This window comes from Mesocricetus auratus, unplaced genomic scaffold (genome assembly GCF_017639785.1).
Source record: "Mesocricetus auratus isolate SY011 unplaced genomic scaffold, BCM_Maur_2.0 Super-Scaffold_100027, whole genome shotgun sequence".
Lineage (NCBI taxonomy): Eukaryota > Metazoa > Chordata > Mammalia > Rodentia > Cricetidae > Mesocricetus > Mesocricetus auratus.
In genome coordinates, this window is record NW_024429208.1 from 1,182,392 (window position 1) to 1,200,506 (window position 18,115).

General features: G+C 54.3%; 1 protein-coding gene across 1 annotated transcript; it reads right to left on the reverse strand.

Annotated features, from left to right (window-relative positions):
• Positions 1–10,579: 10,579 nt before the first annotated feature.
• Positions 10,580–17,934, reverse strand: Gnl1 (G protein nucleolar 1 (putative)). Its single transcript, XM_005087589.4, has 12 exons — positions 17,723–17,934; positions 17,105–17,270; positions 16,683–16,819; positions 15,966–16,117; positions 15,781–15,852; positions 14,662–14,869; positions 14,293–14,385; positions 13,766–13,960; positions 11,732–11,910; positions 11,487–11,649; positions 11,128–11,268; positions 10,580–10,926 (listed from the first exon to the last, which is right to left on the reverse strand). Exons 1-12 carry the CDS (start codon positions 17,793–17,795, stop codon positions 10,679–10,681), a joined length of 1,827 nt encoding a protein of 608 aa, XP_005087646.1. The 5' UTR covers positions 17,796–17,934; the 3' UTR covers positions 10,580–10,678.
• Positions 17,935–18,115: the final 181 nt, after the last annotated feature.

Genomic DNA, 18,115 nt, shown 5'->3' on the forward strand with positions numbered 1-18,115 from the left:
TTCTTTTTTTGTTTTGGTATTTTTGAGACAGGGTTTCTCTGTGCAGTCCTGGCTCTCCTAGAACTAACTCCATAGACCAGGCTGGTCTCTTGAACTTCTACAGATCTGCCTGCCTCTACCTCCCAAGTGCTGGGATTAAAGGCTCGTGCCATCACCGGCTGGCATAAAACTCATTCTTGAGTTAAAAATAACCGGCCAGGCAGTGGTGGTGCACACTTTTAATCCCAGTACTTGGCAGGCGGATCTCTGTGAGTTCCAGGACAGCCTGGTCTACAGAGTGAGTTCCAGGATGGCCAGGATACACAGAGAAACCCTGTCTCAAAAAAAGCAAAACAAAACTGCAAAGTGACATCACTGAACATGACCTGCAAAGAGATAATATAGACAAAGAATCCCACCAGCATAGAGAGCAGCAAAGCGGGGTGAGATTCTGAGCAGCAGGTTTTGAGTATTTACTGCTGGGTCATTCTTGATCTAGTAAGCTGGGTAGGGGTAGGACTGCATTCCTAAAAACCTATCTCCCAGGAGGCTGACGAAGAAAGATGACAGTTTCCTAGGCCACCCTGGGCTACACGGTGAATAAGTGATATTTCTGGCAGAAATATCTACTTAAGACAGGAAGTGAGCCGGGCGGTGGTGGCGCATGCCTTTAGTCCCAGCACTCGGGAGGCAGAGGCAGGCGGATCTCTGTGAGTTCGAGGCCAGCCTGGTCTACAGAGCGAGTTCCAGGACAGCCTCCAAAGCCACAGAGAAACCCTGTCTCCAAAAAAAACAAAACAAAACAAAAAGACAGGAAGTGAGACAAAATGTGTATTAATCCTGTGAAGACAAATCCAAAGAAAGAACCAAAAGCAAGCCACCAGCTGTAAAAGGATGGTTGCCACTCTTGGCAGGCTGGACTGAAGAGTGACATAACCTGCTCTGCCTTCGGGAGGAGAGGGCGGGGCCCTGAAGCTTGTGACACGCCCACTGATACTCAACCTCCTGTCAGAGGCTGCCCTCTAGTGGTCGTTTTTTGTAAATTAAGACTGTGTGTGTGTGTGTGTGTGTGTGTGTGTGTGTGTGTGTGTGTGTGTGTGTGTGTGTGTGTGTGTGTGTGTGTGTGTGTGTTTCTCTGTGTCCTGGAACTCGCTCTGCAGACCGGGATGGCCTTGAAATTTCTGAGATCCGCCTGCCTCTGCCTCCAGTGCTGGGATTAATGGCGTGCACCGCCACTCCCAGCTTGCACTCTGATTCTTTCAACCTGTCACTGACCTTTACAATCTGATCTTTACAAGTCCCTTGACCACCCTGGGACAGTCAGATACACTTCGTAAGTTCTGTCCCGCTGGGGAGGTTTCCCTTCACCAACCTCAGAGTTGTCAATTTTCACATCACCGTCTAGGTATCACAGCCAAAACCCGAGACAATTTAGTTAAGCGGCTCAGCCGGGGCAGGTGTGCAGGGTAACACATCACAGCCCGTATCTAAGATGGGCGCGGCGTTGATGAGCTCAACCGGGGCAGGTCTACCTTGTCCTCAATGCCCTTGGTAGCGGTTCCCCTGCATGCTTCCCAGACTCTAGTTACTCAGACCACAGATGACTGGAGGGCGCCGTGACTCCACCTCCCCATGTCCCAATGCCAAGGACAGTGTACAGCGGCAGCGCCAGACAGCCGCCCAGATTTGTCAGCCTGCGCCACAGCCAGGACCTCAATGGCTCCCCCTAGTGGCACAAAATTAGAGAGGTGCCATCCCTCAACCCCGAAAACCCCATCAGGGTCAGCTGCAAAGCCAATGCGTGCAGAGCGCTGCGCCACCGAAAAACGGAGGACGTGCGGATCCCGCGCTGTCCCAGCTCTCTGAAAACCAGGTGGAGAGAAAGTGTCACCAGGGCGGGAGCGACCAAGACGTCCCAAGCAGTGACCGGGTTTACCAGCCGCCCTGCCTATCGGGGCATCCAACGAGAAAACACTCCGGGCTGCTGTAACTGCACCCCGGTGCATGCCAGGGCCTGGCTTCTATCAACACATGGGAGCGGGGTGGGGGGGGGGACCTAAGAACTCTTCTTAAAAGCGGATGGCGCCAGCCGGGCGTTGGTGGCGCAGGCCTTTAATCCCAGCACTCGGGAGGCAGAGGCAGGCGGATCTCTGTGAGTTCGAGGCCAGGCTGGACCGACAGCCTCCGAAACAGAGAAACCCTGTCTCGTAAAACCAAAAAAAAAAAAAAAAAAAAAAAAAAAAAGCGGATGGCGCCACCTAGAGGTGATGGGCGTGGCGGGAGAGGGGGCTGGTTCCTCTCCAACCAGAGACCTCAGAAGAGCAAAATCCTGCCGCTTTTTAGTGTGGCTGTCTCCTTCCCAGCGCTCCACCCCGTTCTCTGTAAAAAAAAAAAAAAAAAAAAAAAAAACTTTCCATCTGCCGGGCAGTGGTGGCGCACACCTTTAATCCCAGCACTCGGGAGGCAGAGACAGGCGGATCTCTGTGAGTTCCAGGCCAGCCTGGTCTACAGAGCGCGTTCCAGGACAGCCTCCAAAACAATTCAGAGAAACCCTGTCTCAAAAAACAAACAAACAAACAAAACTTTCCATGTACTTTCGGTATCACCCTGGCAGCAAAGAGAAGTGAGTTGGGGGGGCGGGGGATCCATTACAGTTACCTCCTGTAAAGCAGGGTGTTACTAAACAGTTAATGCGCCCAGGAAGCTGAGTTTCCTGAACGGAGAGGGAGGGGCAGGCAGCCCAGGCTCTCCTCAGTGGCCGTAGCCTATCAGCGCTTCGGTTTAACGGGCCCGGCCACCCCGCCACTGCTACCCGGGAGAACCCAGGTCTAGCTCTCAGCTGTGTCTGTGGAGTAGCGGGGTAAGGTGATGGGAGGGGCTGCAGGGGTGGCTCAGTGCTTAAGAGCATCGACTGCTCGTCAAGAGGACCCGGATCCAATTGCCAGGACCCACACGGTGGCTCACACGACTATCTCCAACTCCAGTTCCAGCGGATCCAACACCAATGCACATAATTTTTTTAATCAATCAAAAAATAAAAATTAAAAAAGGGGGGGGGAAGGGAGCCTGGCGCCAGCGCTCGGAAGGCAGAGGCAGGCGGATCTCTGTGAGTTCGAGACCAGCCTGGTCTACAGAGCGAGTTCCAGGACAGCCTCCAAAGCCACAGAGAAACCCTGTCTCGAAAAACCAAAAAAGAAAACAAAAAAGTAAAAACAAAAATTCCCTCACTTTTTTAAAAAGATGCCCATCCCCTTCCCTTTTACCCTCCCACTCCTTTTGTTTTGTTTTTTTTTTCCTTTTTTTTTTCCACACGTGGTCTCCTTGGCTGACCCGGAACTCGATCTACGGAGCCCAATGACATCACGCGAGCGGCGAGCGGCCCCTCCGCCTCCCCTCCCGCGCCCCACCCCCCCCGTCCCCACCCCGAGTGCTGGGATTAGAGGAGGGGGCGTCCAGCGTGCCCACCACCGTGCGCACTGGGAGGGGGGCGCCCAGAGGACGGCTGCGTCTTCCCTAGACGGGGTTCCTCCCTGCCCGGGCATGCACCAACTAGGCGACAGCGGCTCGCTAGGCGGCCCGGAAATCGGCTTGCCCCTTCCTCTCAGCTGAGTTTGCAAACAGCAGCCACCACCCCGCCTCCTTTCCACCGATCTCGGCGGATCGAACCCCCCACCCTCACCCCCACCCCACGCCCCAAGTCCCGAGCGACGACACTGCATCCCACACCACCGCGTGCCCTGCTCCAGACGCGCAGGGCAGCAAAGCGGGGCGGGGGTGGGGTGGGGGGACTTAAAACCCAGGCCGGAGACATCGGAGTAAGCACTGGAGAAAAGAGAGCTCCAAGCCGGGAGAGCCCGAGGATCGCCATCCCCCTCCTAACAAGAATCTCTCTCTCCTAACAAGGATCCCTCCTAACGAGGTTGTCAAAAGCCATCTGATAACCGCGATTTCCAAAGAGCAGCAGCTCTCAGGGTTTTTGTTTTTAATGTCGACAGAGACCGAGAACCAGGACAGCGAAGGCTACACACAGAGAGAGAGAAACCCTGTCTCGAAAAGAAACAGCAATAAGAATAAAAGGTTTCCGCTTCGGCTTACCGTCTTAAGATGGCACACGCGGAGGCTGCAAGGGCGAGCGTTCTCTCTGGACTGAACGTAACCCGACGTGGAGCGAAACCCCACCCAGGAGCCCCGACTACCCAGTGACCTACTTCCGGTAGCAGGACTGACTCCCCACCCCCTTGCTGGGCTATAAAGAGAAACCATCAAAATATATGTATTCTTGCCTTCCTCTCCCCTCTCCTCTACTCCCTTTCCTTTTATTTTTTATTTTTTATTTATTTATTTATTTTTGGTTTTTTCGAGACAGGGTTTCTCTGTGGCTTTGGAGGCTGTCCTGCTGGTCTCGAACTTACAGAGATCCACCTGCCTCTGCCTCCCGAGTGCTGGGATTAAAGGCGTGCGCCACCAACGCCCGGCTTCCTTTTATTTTTATTTTGTTTTCTTCTTTTTTCTTTTTTCTTCTTTTTTGTTTTTCAAGACAGGGTTTCTCTGTGGCTTTGGAGGCTGCCTGGACCTTGCTTTTTTTATTATGATTTATTTTTAAATTTAAATTAGAAACAAGGTTGCTTCACAAGTCAGTTCCAGGTCCCTCTCCGTTCCTCCCCTCCTCCCGTGCCCTCCCCCAACCCCCCCAGTATCCCCTCTTTTCCCCAGGGAGGGTGAGGCCTTCCTTGGGGGTGTCCAAAGTCTGTTATTTCATCCAGGGCAGGGCCTAGACCCTCCCCCAAGAGTTCAGGGTGAGAGTGCACCTCACATTGTTGGATGGGAGTCCAAAGTCCTTTTTTTTTTTTTTTTTTTTTTTTTTTTTTGGTTTTTCGAGACAGGGTTTCTCTGTAGCTTTGGAAGCTGTCCTGGAACTTACTTTGTAGACCAGGCTGGCCTCGAACTCACAGAGATCCACCTGCCTCTGCCTCCCGAGTCCTGGGATTAAAGGCGTGCGCCACCAATGCCCGGCCCAAAGTCCATTTGTATACTCGGGATAAATACTGATCTACTACCCAAGGCTCAATAGATTACCTAGACCTCCTCACTGACACCCCCATTCAGGGGGTCTTGATCAGTCCCATGCTGGATTCCCAGGCATCAGCCTGGGATTCAAGAGTTAACCCTTGTCAGGTCAGCTGTTTCTGGGAGTTAAACCAACCTGGAATTTGCTAATCTTGAAGTCACAGAGATCCACCTGCCTCTGCCTCCCGAGTGCTGGGATTAAGGGAATGCACCACCAACGCCCGGTTTATTTTGTTTTTGTTTTTTGAGACAAGGTTTCTCTGTGTAGCCCTGGCTCCCGTCCTGGAACTCACTCTGTAGACCAGGCTGGCCTCGAACTCATAGAGATCCTCCTGCCTTTGCCTCCCAAGTGTTGGGGTCAAAGGCGTGCGGCTGCTGGGCTCCAGATGTTCAAACCCATGAGCCTAGTACAAGCATTTCACTCAACAGACAGGTAGATGGTGTTAGAAATTAACTCTAGCCGGACATTGGTGGCGCATGCCTTTGATCCCAGCACTTGGGAGGCAGAGACAGGCAGACACATCTCTGGGTCCCACGCCAGGCTGTCTAAGTATGTATGTAGGTCTGTCTGGGGGTGTGTATGTGTGAGTGCATTTGCCAAAAGAGGCCATACGTACATGTCCAAACCCCTAGAGACTGCATTACAGTTATAAACTGGTCTGACCAACAGCATTCGGGAGGCAGAGGCAGGCGGATCTCTGTGAGTTCGAGGCCGGGCTCGACTGATAGCCTCCGAAACAATACAGAGAAACCCTGTCTCGTAAAAACCAAAAAAAAAAAAAAAAAAATACAAAATATAAACTGGTCTGACCAACATGGGTGCTAGGAACCGAATCAAACTCCAGTTCCCCGGAAGAGCAACACGAATTCTTAACTGCTGAGGCATCTCTCCAGCCTCTAATTTTTATTTTTTGAGACAGAGTCTCACTATATAGTCTTGGCTGACCTAGAACTCACTGGGTAGACCAGGCTAGCCTAGAACTCACAGAGATCCTCCAGCCTCTGCCTTGCACCAACACACCCAGCTTTTTATCGGTGTGTGTGTGCATTTGAGAGCAGTTGCTCGCAGAGTCCTGAAGAAAGTGTTGGATCTTCTGGAGGTGCTGTTACAAGTAGTTGTAAGCTGCCTGACCTGGAACCAACCCCAAGTCAGAGTTGGTTTGGTTTGGATTGTTTTTTGTTGTTGTTTTGGTTTGCTTTGGTTTGGTTTATTGTTTTTCCAAGGACAGCCAGGACTGTTTCATAGAGAAACCCTGTTTCAAAACAATAAATAAAAGTAAAATAAAATAAAGCAGTAGCAACCCAATAGCTCAAAGAAAATTTTCATTTGTTTAATGAGATAAGGTCTTGTTATTTAGCCCAGAATATCCTACAAATCCACAGAAACCCTCTCGTCTTGCCTGGAGTGCTGGGTTTAAAAGCACACATCACAGCCCTGTTCTGACAAACGCGATTTTAGTGTTTCCTCTGCGCTGCTATGACGCAGCTTCCCCAGCAGGTGGCACAGCAAAGTCGCGGGTGCGGCGGGAAGACCCTTTGGTCAAGGCCGTTGGCATCTGGAGTTCCAGGTGACTCAGACCTTGGTGTTTTTCCTGCTGTTGCGGTTATTCGTAACAACTTGCTGGGACATAAATAATTTCAACACATGGTTGAGCTGCACCCGCTCAGTCGTCTGAAGGTCACCGCCAGTTACATCTGGATATGGGTACTGGGAGCCCTGGAAGAGAAGCATGCGCTCTAAACTTCTGGCCTTCTCGCCTCCCGCAGCCGAATTCCTTGACAGTTGCATCCTTATTCCAATTCATGCGCCTCCATCCACTAGATTATTACTTAGTCTTCTGAGCTCACCCCTCCAAAGGCTCCATTGTACCACAGCGGTCAAAACCGCCTCCCCTGCCTGGCGTTGGTGGCGCACGCCTTTAATCCTAGCACTTGGGAGGCAGAGGCAGGTGGATCTCTGTGAGTTTGAGGCCAGCCTGGTCTACAGAGAGAGTTCCAGGACAGCCTCCAAAACAATACAGAGAAACCAAAAAAACAAAAACAAAAACAAAAACAAAAACAAAAAAACCCCGCCTCCCCCATACCTGTGAAATCATTGCCCCAACACCTTCCTCTGGTCGTTCTCTCTTCCCTCCCCTCCCAATCCAGGGTTTTTTGTTTGTGTGTTTGTTTGTTTGTTTTGTTTTTGTTTTTCCGAGACAGGGTTTCCTCTGTATTGTTTTGGAGGCTATCCTGGACCTCCAGGCTGGTCTCGAACTCACAGAGATCCGCCTGCCTCTACCTCCCGAGTGCTGGGATTAAAGGTGTGCACCGCCAACGCCCACCTAACAGTCCAGGTTTTCTCTCTAGCTGGCTGACTCCTCTCCCCAGGCGGGAAGTAAAAAGTCTGTAAATTCTCCACTCTCTTCCTAGCCGGGTTCTCGGCTACACGCTACACTCTGTAGATGACCTGTTCCTCTCCTCCCTCCTCTGTGTTCATGGCTCCAAATATCTCCAAGTTCCACTTGTACATACCGTCTCCAAGAAACTGCCCATGACACACACGGCGCACCAATTGCCTAGTCGGATGCATGATACGTGCACTCTTGACTTACTCTCCCGCCCCGCCACCAACAGGGACAGACACGCAGCAAAACAAGCCGACATCTGTCAGTCGACCTCGTGAATTTACTCACAGCTACCTTCTTTCCACTGGTTCCTCCTAGGACGGCCACAAAACCCACCCACCGGTGACACTCCCCTTCCAAATCAGTATCTGTGTTGCAACCACAGTGGTCTCCAGGCCAGTTAACTTTCTGCCTTTCAGTCATGGGGCTAAAATTTCAAATTCTGCCATTTGCCCACTTACTTGTTTATGCAATGGTCTCATTGTGAAGCTGTGGCTGGACTGGAACTCACGGACCCTCTTGCCCCCCGCCTCCCAAGGGCTGGAATTAAAGGTGTGCCCCAGCACACCTAGCTCCATGGTTAGCTGGAGACCTCCACCACCTTTCCTAACCTCCTAACCTCCCTTGTACCTGCCGCCCGAGAGAGGTATGCTAAGCCTCCAACACCAACCAGGGCACACCCACTGCGACTTTTCCTGTCTCACGCCTCCGGCCTTCTCCTCGCTAATTTCTCCACTTCCTTCACTTCCAAGGTTTGCTGTTCACGCTACACTGTGTGTAACGTTTACTCTCTCCTCCCTTCTCTACTGTACAAACGGCCCACTATCTTCAGTTTGGTGTGTGTGGAGTCTGGCTGTGCCCCCCCCACCGCACACACACACACACACACACACACACACACACACACACACACACACACACACACACACTGGTCTTTTAAAAATTATTTATTATGCATACAGGTTTTTATCTGTGTACATACATGTACCCCAGGAGAAGGCATCAGACCTCATTACAGATGGTTGTGAGCCACCATGTGGTTGCTGGGAATTGAACTCAGTATAGTTTTGGAACCTATCCTGACACTCATTCTGTAGACCAGGCTGGCTTCGAACTAAGAGATCCTCCTGCCTCTGCCTCCAGAGTACTGGAATTAAAGGCGTGTGCCACCACCGACAGGCTGTTTTTACGCTTTTTGCCAGCTAGCAGTGATTGAGGGATGCTCGTTACTCAACAAATGTTCAGTGGCTGAGAGTTCCTGGGGTTCGAAGTACACTTTATCCTAGCTGTGACAGTTCAGTGATACATGTAACTCAATAGCAGTGGTGTCTGGTTGGTCTGTGTTCTGCTGGGGTTCGACGCTTATTCAAAATAATTTTTTTGTCCCACAACTTCTGGCAAATAGTTTTCAACTTTTGCTGATTCCATCATCGGTTCTGAGGCTGGCTAACTGGACTCACCTGGACCACCCACGGCTAGCTACCTGCTTCAGAATGAGAACTGTATAAAAGAAGTTCTCGCATGGCCGGGTGTTGGTGGTGCACGCCTTTAATCCCAGCACTCGGGAGGCAGAGGCAGGTGGATCTCTGTGAGTTCGAGACCAGCCTGGACTACCAAGCGAGTTCCAGGACAGCCTCCAAAGCCACAGAGAAACCCTATCTCGAAAAAAACAAAGAAAAAAAAAAAAAAAAAGAGGGAATGAGGAAAGATCTGGGCATCTGAGCGTGGAAGGAAAACCAAGTTTCTCCCGGACCTCAGGCACTGACCTAAGACATGACACTCCTCCGTGACCTGTCTTGTCACTAAAAAACAGCTTTTTGCCCCGTCTTATTTTCCTATAGAATGAGCAAGCCACTGACAGTGACCAATCTTTAAAACAATATTGGCTCCTGTGAGGTCTTCAGCTCAACTCCGTCCCAGCCTAACTCTCCCAAACGCCCCTGGGATGAGTGCCAACAGAATTCTCACTTTTTGCTTTTGTCTGTGAAACTAAAGAGCCCTACATGGGAGACCGGATTTTTCCTAGTTGAGGTTTCTCTTTTCCAGCACATTCTGCGTGGCCTTCATGCATCTTCACGAATGTGGTCCAAACTCCGTGCGGCAGTGCAGCCTCCAGGACTCAGGTTCACACTGGAGTCATCAAGGGGAGTAAACTTGAAGGAACGCATGGCCAGAGGCCTCAGCCTCTTCTCAGGACAGTTCCTTTCTCTTCAGTGGGCACATCAGTGCTGACACTGGGGAAAATGCTATCAGCCCGGGGAAGCTACACCTGTGGCCCGTGCTCCCGCTCTACCCAGACAAACTGTGGCTTTCCCTGCCTTAAACATTGTCCCAGTCACCTGCCAACCTCAAGGTGGGACTTTAAAGAGTCTGAGCTCCATCCCCAAAGCAGAATAAATGGAGCTCAGGAGCTGGTTCTGCACCGCCCGCCTAGTGATTCTAGCTCCCAAGTTTTTTTGTTTTGTTTTTATGTGCATTGGCGTTTTGCCTGCATGTATGTCCGTGCGCGGGTGCCAGGTTCCCGGTGACTGGAGACACAAACAGTTGTGAGTGCTGGGTCCTCCAGAAGGGCAGACAGTGCTCTTAACCGCTGAGCTACCCCTCCAGGCCAGCTCTCAGGCTCTTTGAGATGTGAGCCTGAAAGACTGCTCTGCTCAAACTCTGAATGTGCGCACTTGTTTGCTGGTAATCGAGTCTCTGCCTATACACATCCCATTAACATTTTCACAAGGGTCTTGTCATATTTATGTCTCAATTAATTCCAGAATTATACTCTGTGAGTCCCCAGGATTTGCAGAACCAGACACACCCATCTTAATGCAAACATCTGTGCTCCATGAGGTCTGGTCATGGCCAGTCCTGACTTCTGCATCATATAAACTCCTGATAAACGTCTGCTGAGTGTGGAAAATTCCTATTAACCTCTATGGCTCCTTCACCCCAAAACCCGCTATAGCCAAACCAGACAGCAGGGGGCGCGCAGGACACAGCTCAAAGGCAGGCGAGTCTGCCTAGACCTCCTCTGCCCGTGTGGTAAGGAATGTCAGCACCAGGCCCTAGGTAACTCTGCTTCCCAAAGAGAATGGTGAAGAAAGGCAAAACGTCTCCCAAGGTTGTCAGCCCCAAACAGAAGCTCTCACTCAGGCTACAAAGCAGACAATCTTTATTCACAATCAGGGTGGCCAAGGGGACACCTGCAGTTCAGTCCAAAAGCAAAGCTGAGGGTAACGGAGGCAGGAGGGGGCTCAGCACTCGCCCTCGCCCAGCAGGGCGTACGGGTTGCGGGCAGTTAGGCGGGACCCAGGAACGGAGGTCGGGGTGTCCTCATCTCCTTCTCCCTCTTCATCTGCGTCCCGGTCCTCCTCGCCTTCCTCCTCACAGGAGCTGCTCAGTTCTTCTTCCTCCTCCTCCTCCTCCTCCTCATCGCCTGCCGGCCCCACCCTGCCCTGCAAGACCACCAGCTCTGCAGTCTCGGCGTGAGTCTCCCAGGTGCCTGGGGAACACAGACGGGTGTGAGCAAGGAGGCGGGCAGAGGCGAGTCTTCGAGGGCTGGCGTAGCTGGACAAAGCGCGTCTTCCATCCCGGCAGTCACACGCATTTGCAGGTCAGTGAGCTATCGTCAGAGCAAGCCCACGCGACCCTCTGCCTGGCCTCACCTGTCAGCAGGGGCTGCAGAGAACACCTGGGCTCTCACCTCTCTGTTCACTGTAGCCAGGTGGGTGGAAGCACAGGTTGAGGCGACCGTCCACCGCCAGCCTCAGAAGGCTGTTGGCTGCTCTGTATACGTCGTTGCGAGCTGCCTTGGACGTTTTATAACCTCGTTTCTCCGCCCAAGCTGAAGGAAGAAAATAACGTTAGTAAGGGGATGCCCGTGAACCAGATTCCAGCCCTGTCAGTCCCAATGTCCCACCCACAGTCTTTCCAATGTTCCATGCGGTCCAGGCACGAGGGAAAGACATCTGGGGTATGCAGACAGCCCCCTTCCTCAAGGCCAGAATCCCAGTGGAGAGGGCAGGGCAGGCAGGAGACAATCGCAGAGACCATGACGCCTACCTTCGCAGATGTCCCAGGCACACCAAGGATGCTCAGCTGAAGGGTCGTCTGCCTCCGGGTGGCGCAGGTGCAGCAGAGCTTGCACAGGGATGCGGGAGGCCAGGTACCCCACCACAGTGTAGGGCTCCTGGATCTGGGCAATGGGGTAGATTCCAGCCAAAACCTGTGGAAACAGCACTCAGTTCCTTGCTCAGTTACGAACTCTCCTCCCCACCCCCTGTAGCCCTCGCTCTACCACAACATACCTGCAGCTGCCTGGGCAGCAGGGATGGGAAGATAAGGCCTGGACAGTCACAGAGCTTCACGGAGGGGGTGAGGAAGTATGTCTGGAAGTACCGCGTGTGGCCTGGCGTGCTGGAGACACTCACCACCTTCCGTCCCACCAGCCCGTTGATCAGCGAGGACTTCCCCACATTGGGGAAACCTAGGAAGGCAATGCAAGGGATTGTGAGACAGCCCCTACTTTGGGTCACAGGGACTGTTAGGGGAAGGACAGCTCGCATTAAGGAAGTACCACGGCCATCCAACCAGACGTCAGGCTCTGGCCTTAGCACTTACAGCCGTGGCCCCCAGGTGACTGATCCCTGGCCTCTTGGGGGTCTGTTCCCCTCAAGTCGAAATGCCTCCCGCACCCCAAGCTCCAGGCCCTAACCCACAGCCTGCTCCACCTCTCCCGTGAGACCGTCCATGGCAGCCCTTGGTTCTCCCTGCACTCTAAAGCCCTCCAAACCCGCTCTTCTTCCGCTTTCCCCAGCTCAGTGGTCCCAGCTGCTCAGGTTTTAAAAACAAGCAAGCAAAAACCCTCTTTACTCCTTGCCAAGTGGTCAGGAGCGTCCTCATTCTCTCTGCCCTCCAAGCTGGCCGGGGACTCAGCACAGTGCGGGCTGCCCTCCCTCAGACTGCCATATCCCTCATGCTTGGCCTCCCAAATCTGGACTACAGACGGAGCTCCTCTCCGCAGGTCTGGATTGTCCCTGGACTAAAGAAGCCTCCGGCTTCTCTTTCTCATCCATCTCCCACCATTTACTCCACTCACTAGAAAAGAACAAACTTCTAAATGAAACCAGACCCTGCCATGCCACTATTGGCTTCTCGAGGTAACTAAGACCCAAACTGTCAGACCTGGAGGGAGGCCTCAGGTTGAAAAGTCACTGCTCTTGCAGGACCTGGGTTCTGCTCCCAGCAGCCATGTAGTGGCTACCAACAGTTCCCAAGCCCAACTCCAGGGGGATCCAGTGCCCTCTTCTGGCTGCTGCAGGCACCAGATGCACAAGCGGTGCACACACACACACACATACACACACACACACACACACACACACATATACATACACACACACACACATATATATACATACGCACACATATACACACACACATAGATATACACACAAACACACACATGCATACATACATACATGCAGGCAAAACACCAACACACATAAAAAATAAGTCTAAAACAAAACAAAGCCACACAAATATTCTAAGATGCTAAACAGACAAGGTCTCTTCTCAACTCTTGTACCCCCCAGAAATGAGAAGGAATCTTAGACCCCAATCATACATTCCTTTTCCTCTACAGACCCTGTAATAGTTCCTCATGCTGTGGTAACCCCCAGCCATAAAACTATTTTCACTGTTACTTCATAACTACAATTTTGCATTATTGCAGGATAGCTGATATTTGACTACTGTGGAAAGGTTAAGTCGGCCCTCAAAGGGGTCGCGACCACAGGTTGAAAACTGCTGCTCTACTGTAGACCAGGCTGGCCTTGAACTCAGAGATTTGCCTGCCTCTGCCTCCACGCACCTGTGACCACCCTGAAAGGGGCTCTGACCCAGAGGATACTTCTGCCCTCCTGCACGAGGAACCCATGACTGAACATTGTTTTTTCTTTAAAGATTTATCATGTATATACACACTCACACCAGAAGAGGGCGCCAGATCTCACTACAGATGGTTGTGAGCCACCATGTGGTTGCTGGGAATTGAACTCAGGACCTCTGGAGGAGCAGCCAGTGCTCTTTAACCTCTGAGTCAGCTCTCCAAGCCCGACAACCCCATTCTTAAAGTCACTAGGACTCAATAGCTCAAGGACTTGTGTGGCAGAGACAGCACTTAAGCGCAGTGCAGTAGGTGTCCTTCAGTCCCCCCAGGACCCACAGCAGGGTTCTTCCCTTGAAGAACCTGCAGTCATAGGCCCAGCACCCTCCTCCCTCCTCCAGAAACACTGCAACAGAGCCCAGGAGGCCACTATGGCAGGCTACCGCGTGCTTACCCACACAGCCTATGGTCACCACTCCGTCCTTGTAGCGCTCCTTGGAGGGGCCCGTGGGCTCCATCGCTGAGTCAGTCTGCTGCTCTACCAGGACTGCTGGCCCATCTTCCTCGTCCTCCTCCTCGCCAGAGCCGTTACCGCAGGAGGCCCCAGCCACGTCCCTAGCAATCTTCTCACGCCAGCTGCTCAAGTCCACTGCTCAGAGAAGAAGATGGTGATGAGGGGAGTTTCCCTCACCCCAGGCCACTGTGGGAAACGCGCAGCTGACGTCACCAGCATGCCTGGAAACCACAGCGTGCGCACGTGTGCTAGAGCAGACTGCACTGGACCCCACTCTCCATCAGAGCAGCTAAGACTCGGGCGTCAAGTCATGGAGGTTTCCTGGCCACCTCCTGCCCTGTCCCTCCCACCATCAGGGTTGCTCCTTACTCCACGACCTTCCGGAACATGTGTAACGGAGGGACGTCGAGAAGCGAACCCCTCAGCTGCCCCCCAGCTCTTCCACAGCCCCCTCCAAGGCGACCTACCTTTCCCCGCAGTGATGGCTTCGCAGGCTTTTAGCAATTGCTCTGGTCCCATCGCCCGAGACCATCCTCTCCCCCGCCTTCGATTCTTCAACACTGAGAGGTAAGAGGGTGAAGATGCATCTCATCTCTTCTGCCACAAATCATGCTCCTTTGCTAACAAGCTTCTCTGTTCACTGGCTTGTCCTGCTCACCCCACCCGCGGCCCCCTCACTCACCCCACCCGCGGCCCCCTCACTCACCCCACCCGCGGCCCCCTCACTCACCCCACCCGCGGCCCCCTCACTCACCCCACCCGCGGCCCCCTCACTCACCCCACCCGCGGCCCCCTCACTCACCCCACCCGCGGCCCCCTCTCCACAGCCCACTCACCACCGCCAGGCTCCTGTGGAGTTCTAGTGTCCCGAGGGAAAGAGCTGAACAGGACGATGTGGAGCTGCGGGTAGTGCTGGTGAAAGTAATGCTTCCAGGCTACCACAAGGGCCGGCGGAGCCAGATCCACCTTGTTCAAGACCAGCACCAGGGCCAGCCCAAGCTCTCCAGTTACATAATCATAAAGTGCTGGCGGAAAGTTCACAACCTGCGGCAGAATTGGTAAAGGGACAGAGAGGCGAAGGTGAACCCAGAGGTGGCAGGCTCCACTTCCCCATCACCGGGCACAGCAGCAATAACGCCAGGGCCCTGTCTCAAGTAAACACAGTGAACCAGCCACACCAAACACGTAAGGCAAAGCAGGTGTTAGCCACAGCCCAGGCAAGTCTCAGGGCGCTTCCTGCAGGCCACGATGAGAGGGAGACCAACAGAAAATACGCTAAGACCGGGCACATGGAGTAACCGCTGGGTCAGGAACACGAATGGGACCTGATGAGTGGCATCTGCTTCTATGTGCACATACTGTGTAGCTTGTGTTATCTAGCTCTGGAAGACTTGGAAAACGGGGTGCCTGTGTGTGTGTGTGTGTGTGTGTGTGTGTGTGTGTGTGTGTGTGTGTGTGTGTGTGTGTGTGAGCTGGCCAGCAGGCTGTGACAAGAGAGGGATGAACACCCAATTTCTCAAGCTGGGGCACAGCTCGGTGGCAAAGCTCAGGCTAGCACAAGCAAGACCCAGGGTTTCACCCCCAGCAGAGCAAAACAAACCGAAAGGAGACAAAGAGAACTTCTAACTAAAGACTGTAACCCAAGCTATGAAAAGGAAAGGGAAAGGAAGAACGCTGCCTGCTAGGACCCCAGCGCCGGGAGAGGAGGATCCCTGGGGCTGTCTGGTGAGCTCCAGGCCAACGGGACATCCCACCCCACAAAATAAGGTGGCTCCGTCTGAGGAACACACATCCAAGGTGGACCTCTGGTTTCACCATTCCAAGCATACATTCTAGAAGTGGAATGGCGAGCACCTGGACACACACTCAGGTGTTATACCGACCCATCCAACCCCCACTCATGCCGTTGCCCCCCAACCCCCCAAAACCTCCCCTCCAGACCTTTGAGCACTTACCGGATGTCGGATGTCAGTGATGAGCAGGACGATGTCAGACATCTCTAATACCCGCCACAGCTGCCTCCATGTCTGCAAACATCAGAAGGGAGTTTGGCCTGGAGTCCTTCCCCTGCCCGAGCCCAGAGCCTTATATTATAAAGGACCACATGCAACATGCCCACTCCTGCCCCCACTCCAGTCACCTCCAGATTGTGCTCAAAGTAGCTCAGTTTCTCCGATGGGTAGGCCCCATGTATCTTCCCAAGGTACTCCTGGAAGCTACGCTCCTCTTGGCTCATTAGCTGCTCTTTGGACATCTGATAGTTCCAAGGAGGACGGCGGGGAAAGTCCAGGACTGGGAAATGAGGGGAAAAAATCGGGACAAGCATAAGGACTCTTTTCTTTTTTTGGCAGGGTTTCTCTACATAACAGTCTCGGCTGTCCTGGAACTCGCTCTGTAGACCAGGCTGGCCTCCAAACTCAAGAGATCCGCCTGCCTCTGGGATTAAAGGTGTGTGTCAAAGCAGCACAGGCTTTTTAAAAAAATCTCACCTAGATTTTTCAAGTTAGGTTTTCTCCGTGTAACCCTGACTGTTGTGGAACTCTCTGTAATCCAGGCTGGCCTTGAACTCAGAGATCCACCTGCCTCTGCTGGGGGGATTAAAGGCCTGTGCCACCAGGGGACCCCTCCCTGAGATCCACCTGCCTCTGCTGGGGGGATTAAAGGCCTGTGCCACCAGGGGACCCCTCCCTGAGATCCACCTGCCTCTGCTGGGGGGATTAAAGGCCTGTGCCACCAGGGGACCCCTCCCTGCTAGGCCTTGTTTTCAAACTCAATCATGCATCTCCGATCCCCCCCCTTTCCTCTCACCCAGCTAGTCCCCCTGGCTGACGGCAGACACCAGGCAGCCCTCACTCACCTGAGCCGGGCTGATAGACATCCCGGATATCTAGCTCCAGCAATTCGGCACTAACAGGCTGCAACACTTGTTCTCTGGCCGCCTTCTTCCTCCTCTCTACCTCCTCCCGGCTGTCCCGTTCGAAATGCAGCCGGTATCTAAGGGAAGACAGACCACTTAGTGGAGTCCGGTGACCACAATCAAGGTCCCCTCCGCCCCAAAGCAGGCAGCTCTGCAAGGCTCCCCTCCCCTGGCTGTTCAGGTCTCCCCCTCGGTGGCCCCTCTGCCCCTGAAAACAAACTCCTGACAGCCCCTCTGCAAAGCAAGACTGTGACCCATCCCGAAGAGAAACCCGCCGTGGCGGCTTCGGGCCTCGATAGCTCCATTTTCAACCCAGCTTTCCCCCAGGAAGCGCGGGGCCGGCGCCCTCCCCCTTGGCTCACCGGTTGGGATCGTAGCCTTTGGGCCCCTGCCCCTGGGCAGGCTGCTGGTTGAGCCTGCGGATTTGTTGGGTCACGGATTCCCCATCCGAGGTGTCGGTCTGATCCTCCCGCCGCTCCCGGCTCCCGCTGCGGCTGTTGGAACTGGAGCGAAGCCCATCTTGAAGCCCTGAGGGAACGGACACGGTGACGACAGTGTTGAGGAGATCGGTTCTCGGGATACCTAAAGCACCCCCGCCACCCTGCCCCGGAGCCGGCAGGACAAGCTGGCTGCTCTGCAGCCGCCCCAACTTCTCCGGAGGCTCCATCCTCCCCGCCGCGCGCGCGCTCGCCCGCTCCAGCGCCCCCAGCTCCCTCCCTGCCTCCCGGGCGGGCCTGGGAGGTCGTCACGGCGCCCGGTGGCGGCATGGCTTCCCCTCCCCCAGCGTCCTCCGCACACCCCCGCGCCGCTGCGGGGATCCCCCTACCGGGGAAGCCCACGCGGGATCGCGAGAGCCCGTTCACCCCGTCCACCCCACACACACACGCACACACCGCACCTCTACCCCTACGCCTCCCGGCGCGGCGGCGGCGGCACACCCCTCCTCCCGGGCTGCGCAGCGGCCCCGCCCCCTCTCTGACCTCGCTTCCGCTCCCGCTTGTCCTGCAGCTGCTTCTTCTTCTGCTTCACGCTGAAAGGCTTCTTTCTCGGCATGGTTCACGGAGCTCTGGCCCGCACTCTGCCGAGCTCTCCGCCGCTGCTACTGCCGCCGCCGACGCCGCAACTGACTCCCCCGGGCAGCCCCCGCTGGTGGCCCGGGGCCCTTGGAAGGCGGGGCCGCGGTGACGTCACGGGCCGGAGGGCGGGCGCACAGGGAACGGGGTGGCCGGGATGCGAGCGAAGGGCACGAGAGCGCCTGCCTCGGCTCCGGGGTGCGCTGCGCTGCGCGGTGCGGTGCGGCGCGCAGGAGGCGCGAGAGAGAGGCTCCGACCCGACTCTGTCGCGGTCGCTGCCAACTGGCGCCGACAGAGAGC